This window comes from Neolamprologus brichardi, chromosome 17 (assembly GCF_056152115.1).
Source record: "Neolamprologus brichardi isolate AB-2024 chromosome 17, ASM5615211v1, whole genome shotgun sequence".
NCBI lineage: Eukaryota > Metazoa > Chordata > Actinopteri > Cichliformes > Cichlidae > Neolamprologus > Neolamprologus brichardi.
In genome coordinates, this window is record NC_142120.1 from 23,889,129 (window position 1) to 23,900,680 (window position 11,552).

General features: G+C 37.9%; 1 protein-coding gene across 2 annotated transcripts; it reads left to right on the plus strand.

Annotated features, from left to right (window-relative positions):
• Nucleotides 1–949: 949 nt before the first annotated feature.
• Nucleotides 950–7,527, plus strand: rsph4a (radial spoke head component 4A). Of its 2 annotated transcripts, none has more exons than XR_437393.3 (7): nucleotides 950–1,153; nucleotides 3,074–3,296; nucleotides 5,181–5,450; nucleotides 5,943–6,392; nucleotides 6,535–6,675; nucleotides 6,887–7,004; nucleotides 7,101–7,236. XR_437393.3 is itself a non-coding variant. In XM_006803579.2 (7 exons), exons 1-7 carry the CDS (start codon nucleotides 1,071–1,073, stop codon nucleotides 7,327–7,329), a joined length of 1,518 nt encoding a protein of 505 aa, XP_006803642.2. In that variant the 5' UTR covers nucleotides 950–1,070; the 3' UTR covers nucleotides 7,330–7,527. The 2 variants fall into 2 exon arrangements, 1 of the variants encoding a protein (XP_006803642.2); XM_006803579.2 differs by having other exon boundaries at nucleotides 6,535–6,679; nucleotides 7,101–7,527.
• The last annotated feature ends 4,025 nt before the right edge of the window (nucleotides 7,528–11,552 follow it).

Here is an 11,552-nt window from a genome sequence, read left to right on the forward strand (position 1 = left end):
TGTCTCTCCTGAGTTTCATGAAGTCTTTCTTCCCTCAAGTCCTACAACTCAAATTCTCATAACTGCTTGTGGTTTTGATATTTAAAGCTTTATTTGTAAGCATCAGTAAGTAAGCAATAAAGTACAGACTTCATGCCAAATAAAGAATCCTTATTATCACGCCTGTCAGCGTAGTCCAGAGTAGGTCCATTAAGACATGGATGAGGGAGTTTGGTGTGTAAGAACTTCACCTGCACAGAGTCCCGACTTCAACCCAATAGAACATCCCTGGGATGAATAAGATCAGAGACTGCAAGCCAGGCATTTCTCACAAAGCCCTTTGGTGCTGCAGGTGAACACTATCCAGGTACAAAAGGACAAATGTGAGTTGGTGGCAACGTGTACCACTGTTGCTGAATTTTGGAAAGTGATTTATGTCTAGGTGTAGATTTGTGTTGATGTTTAATTAATGGAAATTCCCTGCATCCTTAAAACTACAGAATCCAATTTGTCCAAATTTAGAGATTTCAAGTGGATTATATAGACTAGGTGTATTAGAATAGACCGCATACTTGCAGTAAAACAGCCATGTAGGCTTTAAAAAATAAAAATACAACTCAAAATGTTTTATACATAAAATAGATAATATAATGTAAAATGTTTATATAATGTTTTATATTCAGGCGGGCACATTTGTTTTTGTGTATTTAAATATTTTAAAATGTACGTATTGATGTTTCAGTGGTTTTTTTTTTTTATTATTTTTAATAATTCTTAACAATTAAACAATAATAAGAAGTATGATGTCTTGTATTCATTATGACGGTACAGTTTTAATTTTCCAAACACATCCTGGTTCGGATAGCAAAGGAAAGCAGTGGTATCGCTCATCACTAACCGCCAGGGTGCATACGCGAGCCTAGCAACCAGACCCCTCTGTTAGCGAGCGCCACCGTTACAGTAACCATAGCAACCCTTGGAGTCTGTATACGGCGGTACATTGAGAAAGCAGTAACACAAAATTTTGGAAGTCTTTTCCACGCTTGTATAAACCGTTACTCTGTCCATACCTCAGACGTAGTTGACGAACGATGGACGGAGAAGAGAGAGTGCAGTCAGCTGCCGCGTTCAAGTCTTATATGTTGAAAAACAGCACGAAGAGCAACCTGAACCTGTAAGTTACCTTTTATAGTACTAGTTAGTATCTCTCATGACCTACTTGTCTGTTTGTTAATTTATTTCAATCATGTAAACAATGTGCACAAGTTCATTTAGAAAAGAAAAAGAAGCTATACAAAATAAAGCCAATACATTTCAACATTGCTTCACCGGTTCTGACTCAGTTACATATCGAAAGCAGTGGGAAGAAGTGCACACTTATTTAATCCCACCCATTCGCAATACGTATATTTAATATTTAATCAGCTTCCTTGCTGATGTAATCTAAGTTATAATAATGAACACATTTATAATATAATATGATATATACACCACATCGTATCATTATGTTTTGTGATTCCATAGTTTTGCCTCCACACTACAAGGCCAGTACCTCCATTTTTGAAAAGTTAGCTGTACAATGCAATAAGCATGAATAAACTTTCCTAAACAGAAACATTCACTGAATTTCAACATTCTCCCTTTCTTTATAACTCCTTTGCTTAATTCGATGTTATTTGATCTGTGATCCAAATGTAACTAATAACATATATGCAAAAATGTTCGAAACATATTAAAGCTGTATTGGCACCAGGGCATTATCAGGCTATGGATAAGATTTTGTAATGATAGCTGTATAACCCCTAGATCTAGTTCATTCTGATTTCACTGAGTTTCGTTCCCTTCCGTGTCCTGTTTGACTTGGTCTCTGTGGATCCTTCCCAGCAATCCCCTATGTGTAGCATGTTATGTCTGGTTGCGAATGTCAAGTTTTTGTCTCAGTCTTCTCTCCATGTCTCTCTCCCTCTTTCACTGTCATTCTCTCTCTTGCTCTCTCTCTGTCTTCACTTTCTTCGTGTTTGTCTTCCTAGTCTTGTCTCTGTGTCGCCTCCCTGCATTCCCCTATTTAGTCAGTCTTGTCTCTGTTTGTTTCCCCTGTCTTCCTGTGTCTGGCCTCTGTCTGTTTGCTGTTTTATTTTGAAAGTCTCTAGTGTTATGTGTATCATGTTCAGTGTCACTTTCCTTGTCTCTACAGCAAAGAACATTACTAATAAATACTGGTTATACAGAACCTTAAGCACACTTTTATCATTTAATATAGATCTTAATCATCAATTTGTAATGCCATTATACAATAACGTTCTGCATTCTTCAGTTTCTCCTCCCCTTTCATAAAGGATGGTCCAGTATGCTATGCAGATGCAAGCATTAAAGCACTGAAGCTTCTTTCCTTAGTATTTGAAGAATACTATTATGTCCTCCATGCAGATACTTCCATGTCACGTCTGTTAGTTAGGAACCTTCCTAAGCAAAATTGGCTATTTGAACGCACATTGGGTTTCTGTATGTGTGTGTTTTAGTTCATGTATTATTTCTTTATTTCCTGTCTCGTTAATTCCGAGTTGTTTGCAGCTATCTTTCCTGATGTTTACCACCTCCCTAATTACTTACTGTGTGTATATATTGTCTCAGTTTTCCGTCATCTGATGATCTCTGATGATCCCTCGGGATAAAACCCCCATAGATGGTGGTCTGATTAGTAGATGTACGCTCACGGCATCCTGAGCCACAGCCACTGGAACTGGTGTCTGTGACTTATTCAGTGACACAAGAGTTTCTTTTTCACTCTAATTAAATTCTGGCTAAATTTTTGCATGTTAACTAGTGTTGTGCCGCCCATATGAGTTGCCAGGGGAAATGCACCTTTAGAGGTGAGAACTTCAAAACTGTTGCAAGACCAAATTTTGCAGCATTTAAAGATGCAGTAAAAAGAAAAGGCAGTTTAGATTAAATAATACAGCAATACAACAGAACAGTCTCATGACAAACCTTGTCTTGTGGAACAATATGGTATCTGTGTATTAATATGTGTGCTAATATGTACAACTAAGATTTCTAGGTTGATATGTACATAACTGTGTAACTGATGTTCTAGTTATGACCACCTCACTCGCTTGCTGATGAAGTTGATGGATGAGCAGCCACAAAATGCAGTGGATGTGATAGAGGATATGAGCAGTGATGTAAAACGGGGTTTGTTAGAAGAGATGCAGAGCACTCTGCAAGATCTTCCAGAGACTACAGCTGATGTGGAGCTGGCTGAGCAACAGCGCCTGCTCTTTACTCGGCCAAAAGATGTGGATCACGAGGAGGAACTGGTATTGACCACACACACCTACACTGTTTGTTCTACAACTTTTATATACAGCAATCTGTCCCTTTGTTAAATGCTAAGGTGATGGATATAAGGTTAGGTTGTGGATCAGTTCAATTCAGTTTTATTTATATAGTGTCAAATCACAACAACAGTTGCCTCAAGGCGTTTTATATTGTAAGGTAGATCCTACACCAATACAGAGAAAAAAGAGAAAACCCCAACAATCATATGACCTCCTATGAGTAAGTGCCTTGGCGACAGTGAGAAGAAAAAATTTCAGTTTTAACAGGAACAAACCTTGAGCAGAAACAGGCTCAGGAAGGGATGGCCATCTGTCATGACTGGTTTTGGATGAGGTGAGGAAGACGGAATCAAAGACATGCTGTGGAAGAGAGCCAGAGATTATTAATAACTAATAATTCACTGCGATTGAACTTCACCAGGGAGGTGTGTTTGCCTTGCTCCGTTTCAGGTTTTTTCCTCACCATCAGAAGTTCTTGGTACAGGTTGGACTGTATTAAACGTGAATAACTGTCACTTTTCATCAGCTTTTAGATGTGGTGCTATCCTATGCTTCTTCATAGCTGTGATGTCCAGGGTCATTCAGGTTTTGACTGGTGCATTTGTAGCTGTGGGAGTCCAGGTTGATAGAGCTGGGCACTCCATTTGCCCAGATGTCCTGCGGCCTCTGTGCAACTTCCTGTTGAGGCCTCTTCTTTAACCCCTGTACAACCAGCCAGCACCGGAGCTTTTCTGGGCTAGAAGTCTAGAAACTTGTCCTGCTGTATCTTTTAAGGCCTCCTCCAGGGAGAAGCCCCACTTCACCCTTTCTTACTGGGCTCCTTACTAGCCTCCAAATCCCAGAAAGTAGAGTCATCACTGGTCCAGGGGTTAGATGGTTCTGGTGATGTCAAATAGGTGATACTCCAAGTACTGGTCAGTGTATGACAGAAGACAGAGGAAAGAAGAGAACGAGGCATTAGTTTGTCATATTTTTAGAGACAACAGTGACATGCTGACCATTAGAGATAGTTAATGAAAATATTAATAGTGAGCTACATTGTTTTCTGCAGTAAATCCTCAGGTTGTATGAAGGTGAGAAAAAAATACATAGCCTCTTCTCTCTATAGCGGCAATATCCTTCCAACCCTGCAATGCATAAAGTTCATTATATGTAGTTATAACTTTTTAATTGACATTTTGCAATACATGAGAATTTGAACTATATACATAAAAATAAAAAAACATTTTAAAAAAATGCAGATACTTCATTCACTTGTTTTTGATGCTTCAATGAGCTCTTTAGAATGATGTTCTTTTGCAAATGTTTGTAAAGGCAGCCTGCTTCATTAGGTGATTGATTTTATACACCTCTGTCAATGGGATTGAAGAGTGGATTTTAACTTATACGCTGTTTTTGTGTACAGATTTCCAGCTTATGGTGAAAATGAGGATTTATTGCCATTAAACCTAAAAATTAATCAGTAAAGTGTCATCCTTCATTGGGGGAAAGGAGTTGCTACAAGTTGTGTTAAACCAAAGTGCTAATCCTAGTGCTAATCAAAGTGGTAAAACCGTAGAGTGAACATCATCAGACTCCTTCCTAGTGTTTCTATGCAGGATATTGACTTTGTGGACAGTAATAGGTCATAATAATAGTTTTTTTGTATGTGTATGGGCTTTGTGGAGCACGGAGTTTCTGCCTGTAGTATTTTACTTAACACATTTGTAAGATATTTTGTTCTCCAGCTGAATTTAATCCAATGAATCTTATATTATATCTTTAATAACTCTTTTAATTTCTTGGGAACTTTATGTTTGTATTACTTGTTCAGTATATAAAACTGAATTTGTATTGTGTAACACAGCTTATTGGTCTTTTTAGGTGGAAACACCTCTTCCTAATGTGAGTGAGTTGAGCTTCTACCTGGAGCAGGCTGGAGTGGGTTTGGGCAGAGAGGAGATGCAGAGAATTTTTCTTGCTCTCAAGCAGCTTGTTGAGTCACAGCTGCTGTCGCAATGCCGACTATGGGGCAAAATTTTGGGAACAGAGAACAGCTATATTATTGCTGAAGCTGTTGTTGAAGGGGACGACCATAGCGTTGATGAACCAGCTGAAGAAGAGGAGCGAGAGGTTGATACTCAGGAGAATGAGGTGAGGAAGTAAAAAGTGTGGTATTGAAAATGAATTAGATATGCCTGTAATAAAGAGTAGTAAAAAAAACCACATTCCTACTTTTTACACTGATGTTACACTCCTCTGCTTTTGCATGTCATCTGCTCCATTGCAACGTAAACTTCATTTACTTTTGATACCAGGTACTTCTCTACTTTGTTTTCCACAACAAAGTACCTCCTCAATATTGGGGAGCTCAAACATGATAACAGTACTAGACAACAGTGAATCATATTAACACAGTACTTTGTGTTATTCTGATATACAATATATACTATATACTGTAATATCACAAACAATATAATGATAAAAAATGGTACAATCAAAAAAATACAAAAACAGTTGTAAAAATGAAGTGTGGAGCTGAGGAAAAGGGTAGGATCTACTCCCCCAGCCTATTATTTCACAAAGTATTGAAGTAAAATTAATTGGTGAATTATTAATTTAGTCCAAATGTGCTTTTGCTTTCAGATAGATCAACTTCCTCAGTCAACCTATAAACCCACATTAGTTGTGCCAAAGGAAGCCACAGGATCAGGTGCTAATAAGTTTGTTTACTATGTGTGCAATGAGCCTGGTCTTCCTTGGGTAAAGTTACCTTCCGTCAGTCCTGCACAGATCACTGCTGCTCGACAGATCCGCAAAATTTTCACTGGGAAGCTGGACACCTCAATTGTGAGCTACCCACCTTTTCCTGGGAATGAAGCTAACTATTTACGAGCACAGATTGCCCGAATCTCTGCTGGCACACAAGTAAGCCCTCAGGGCTTCTACCAGGTTCTAGAGGAAGAAGGTGATGAGGAAGATGAAGTATCCCAGAGCAACTATGAACCAAATCCAGACTTTGAGGGTATTCCAGCTGCTGAAATGGCTGAGTCTTTGTCTAACTGGGTGCATCATGTTCAACACATCTTGCTGCAGGTACGAGTCTGATCAGACAAGGTTCGTGGGCATTCTTTCACCTATTGAGTGTGTCTGGATTTGTCCATCAATCTTCTTCAGGGTCACAGTGATGCTGGAGCCTCTATTGCCTTTAAATAATGTGTAAAAAAAATGATTTTAGGGTCGCTGTACATGGGTGAACTTGGCAGTAAAACCAGGAGAGGAATCTAATGAGGAGGGAGAAGCTGATGAGAAGGAAGAAGAGCCTGATGAGCCAGAGCCAGAGGTTGGACCCCCTATGTTTACACCCATCTCACAAGATGTAGGTCAGTCTTTGACTTTGGACACTTTTCAGCCAAACCAGTAGTTTAGTTTCTCACACTGATGAGAAGGTCATAATGCTGCCCAAAATTTCATTCAGCATACATGTATGAGTGTATATATATATATATATATATATATATATATATATATATATATATATATATATATATATATATATACACATATATATTGAGTCTGTTTTTTCTCAGAAATGTTCAACACTCCTCCCTGGAGCCTTAGTTTGTCCTCCACACTAACATCTCAGCATGCAGTAGCAGTGCTGCGTTCTAACCTCTGGCCAGGCGCATATGCGTATGCCTGTGGAAAGTAAGTGAGAAAATCAGAGTGCCCGATAGTGCCATATGATATCATATTGTCCTGAAGGTGTAATTACAAAGTACCATGTGCTGTCTCTTAATACAGAAAGTTTGACAACATATATATTGGATGGGGTTTAAAGTATACTGGAGGAGGGTATACCCCACCTGTCTTCCCACTGCCACAAAAAGAATATCCTAGTGTACCCGAAATCACAGAGGCCTTGGACCCATCATTGGAGGAGGAACAGACCCTGAAAGAAACTTTAGAGGAGCAACAGGCTGTCCGAGAGGAAATGGAGGCGGCAGAAGAGGAGGAAGAAGAGGATGACTGAGTAAAAAGTTGACATTAAATTAAAAAGAAAAAAGATATGCAAGCCAGTGTCAAATAAATTAGTTTACTCGTGGACCTTTAATGTAGTTTAGGAGAATTCATTTTAATATTTAGAGGGCAGATGCAAAATGAGATGTTGTGGAAAGGTTCACTGACTCTTTAATAAATTGAATAAATGGTATTATTTTTGATTTGATTTCTTATTTCATATTTCAAAATGAATTATTGATCCATTAATAAATACTTGAAATCAAAAATAGATTTCACAAAAAAAAAAACCTCAATGAAAGCCTTGTTTAAAAAAACATTTTTAAATTCTAAATTAAACAGATTTTGAAAATCTTTTTAAATATACAATTTAAAAGAGCACTATGAGTAAATGGATTTAAAAATCAAAGCTTAACGGAGAGCTGAACCTCTGAGTGTGCGCCTGTCGACTCAGACCAGTGCTTGTGTCCAGTCATAAGAGGAGTAATAAATAAAAAGGTGCTGTTTGGTCTGTGTAGCATAATAAACTGGGTAACTTTAGCCTGTGTTTACAGTACTTTATTTGAATATTTTTTGCTTATTTTTCAAAGGAAATACCCATGTGATTTCTGCTATAATTTACTTTGTTGTTTTAGATTAGATGTTAATTAAAAGATATACCAACATTTTACTGTATTTTTATTATATGATAAAGATTATGAACATACAGCACATATTTACACTATGCCCATCTGGCTGTGCATTGTGCTTCTGGCATGCCAGAGTGTCTCTTATTTGATAGTTAAAAAGTTGGCAACCCCAGTTGAATGTAATATGCTAACATGGCTAATGCTAGCATGACTAGATGTAACCCCGCTTTTTTTTTTTTTAATTGAACTTTTAATTGCAAAGCAGGAAAACAGCAGTCACCAGCATATACATACACAGGACAAAGATGCATCTACATGTATGGCAGGACGTGGGAGGTAGAAAAAAACCCCAACAGCAATAGTAATAAATGATGAAAAAGGTTAACAATCGTCCCTTTGATGCCAGGCTAAATCCCGTAAGCCCGATTTCAACCTCTGAGCAGAAGGAGTGTCAAGATGGGCCAAAAAAGGGTCCCATGTGCGGTAGAAAAGGAAAGGTTTGTCCTTAAGTGCTGTAGAGAAGGCTTCCATTGGCACAATGCTTATCACAGACTGTAGCCACTGGTTGATAGAAGGAGCTTTATCAGAAATCCACAGTACCATAATGCACTTTTGAGCGTAGTGTAGCAGTATGTGAAGGAGATCTTTGCTGCGAAAGCCAGCAGGTAGCTCATCATTTAGTCCTAACAAGCAAGTCCTTGGACCCAGATGCAGTCGGCAATTAAATATAATACATAGCTTATCTATTATCTACTATAAATAAAGTTTGAAGTAGCTCAAACTGTAAAAACCAGCACTGAGCCCTGTTACATTTATATACAGCGTTAAAGTAATGGCTACAATCTACAGCCTTTAAACTTGTGGTAGTTTGAGTTAAAAGACCAGAGACAGGGTGATTACAACGATAGCTGTCACTTCCGTCACTCCTTATATTACTGACATCGAGCAAGACGAAGAGTAGAGATGACACTATTAATTTAAGTACATTTGTTTTAATAACACAAGAGCACACATTCATATTCATGAAGGACCATGTTCACCTAATCTCAGCTCTCTAAAACAGTATGTTGAATCTTATCAGTGAATGTCCAGTATATTGCAATGAATAGCATTTAATTTCATGGAGTATGCACTGTCACCAAAACTGCTTAGAGTCAGTTCAACCTCCTGATCAGCCTCCAACATGTACCGTCAGACCGGACTTACCTAATTTCTCCTCTCTTCCCTCAGTATACCATGACACACTCTCCAGATTTGGAAGAGAACCCTGTGTTCCCCAGTATTTACCATAACTCTTTTGTGTGAAAATAAACTCGGAAACCTTTGTTTCTTTGTTGGTTCTGCATTTAGGTTCACTCTTGTTATCAACCTCATGGCCTTTTTTGACAATATCACAGTGAAAACATGCTGTAAATATAGAAATTTGTGAAAACATGGCTAATCCAGCTGATTTAAAACTAAAACTTTAAAGATAACCTGCTCCTGACAGTTTTAGTTTTTATTTTTTGAACTGTGGACTCTGAGTGCCATTTAAGGGCTTGAGAGTGAAGGTTAAATATAAAAACAGAATTCAAACACAGGCTTAATCTATGTACAAATGTGATATGCGGTCAGAAAGTAAAATGTAGGTGTCCTTTTTTTAAGATTCCATAGCTTATTAACACTTACAGAAAATCTAGACATCTACCAGGATATCTGGTCTACTGTCTAAATGACTGTGCTGCAAACTGGCAAACTAATAATGAACTTGAATGTGAACAAATTACTGATCTTAATGTTTTTACATCTTCAATCCACTGAAACGCTGAAAGTACTATGGGAATTTCTCCTTGTAAACTAATAACCAATCACTGATCCTTACCCCTGCTTTGTTGTGAAACTCTGCAACATGTTAATGCTATCCCAGTTTGACTGGCTGTATTTGGTGCATCTGTATAGATTTGGACTTAATTATAGTACAGATCAGTATATATCTGTACTGTATGTGAATTTTAAAAAATCCTTGTTCGTTCAGCAAGGTATAAGAAAGTTGTGTCTTGGATGATCTTGTCCATGTCAATTGGCCCAGTAGCTGATTTTGATTTCTAATGGCATTTTCTCCAAATTCTACCTGTAACACAGCTGCTGGGGTTGTTTTAAGCGCAGCCTCTTAAACTGTACTTCACCAAAACCACGGAATGAAGTACAAACTGTGTGTCACATTATCACAGGATTGCACTAATTTGGTGATTTAGAAAATGTATAAAATGTTGTAATACTTGATTCAGATCTGCTGCTGACTTTCTATTACGCCTCTGGAAAGAACACACACTAAGAATATCTTGTTAATCAATCAAATGAATTTCACGTTAGTCTGCAACAGACTGAAGCTATTTCCACATCTCCTTTATTGGGCTGTGGGACAGTTGGTCAGTCTCAACTACAGACCTGGGCCATTTCAAATGGCATAGTTTTTGAGTTTTCATCATAGGGCGTGGCCAACCTATCTGCCTCAAAAGTGGTGAGAATAACCGTCAGACCATCATGGTGATTCAGTGTGGACATTGTGAGTTTACATAGAATGGCACACCACAATGATGTTAAGTTACAAAGCTTTTGAAGTTTCGTGAAAAGATGTGGTCATGGCTGCACGTTGAGCTTTACCATTCGCCAATCTCTCCCAAGCTTCATGGGCATGATGAGAATCGAGCCCTGAACAGATTGATGTGCCATTTGGCTGCAATAGTTAGAGCACCTCCTAGTGGGAAGAGGAAAGACATAGTAGGTTATAATCATTATTGATCTAGATTACATTTTAACTGGTGGTTCCAACCATGTTATGCGTCAGTTGGTCATTTGGTCAAATGGTATTCTCCATCGCCACCTAGTGGGCACAGCAATGCTCGACCATCACTGATAGTAGTAGCAGTAGTATCAAATATAACACAAATTAATACATTATTGTCATTAATGCATCTACTAAGAAAATAAAGAAATAATTTCTGTCAGTTAAATGTGTTGTAAACACACTAAGAATATCTTAGTGTGTTTACAACTGTGTTGTAAACACATTTAACTTCACATAATCCCTGGGATATCTTATAAGTATTAGAAAAAGATGTTTCACAAGTACGTCTCCAGTGTTTCTTCATGAAAAATGTGTAAAATTACAAAGTTCTACTAGCTCATTGCCCAGACTGACCTGTCTTTATAAAACATAAAGTTTTTGTTCTTTTTTTTACTCTAAAAACAAAAACTCTCTCTTCTTGCTCTCTGTCTTTCTTTCAACAAACTGTGATTTGCTTTAAAAAAAAATCAAAACAAAAGACTCCCAGAAATGTCTGTACTAGATAGTGGAAAAACGGGAGTTTTTTTGTGTGTCATTTAATTTTTTAACTATTATTTAACTATTTTGGAGTGGTATGAATGCCAGCTGGTGAAGTCTTCAGTCAGTACAAAATCTGTAAAACCTAAAGTTAAAAACCTATGCACTTCATCATTTTTTCCCCCAGAAACCTTAGGATAGACTAGATAGCAGTCTTTCCTCGGTCGATTCTAGCCCCCGACCTTACAGTGTTGACCTTACGTTTGACACTGTTCTAGAATCGTTGCGTCAGCAACACTACGT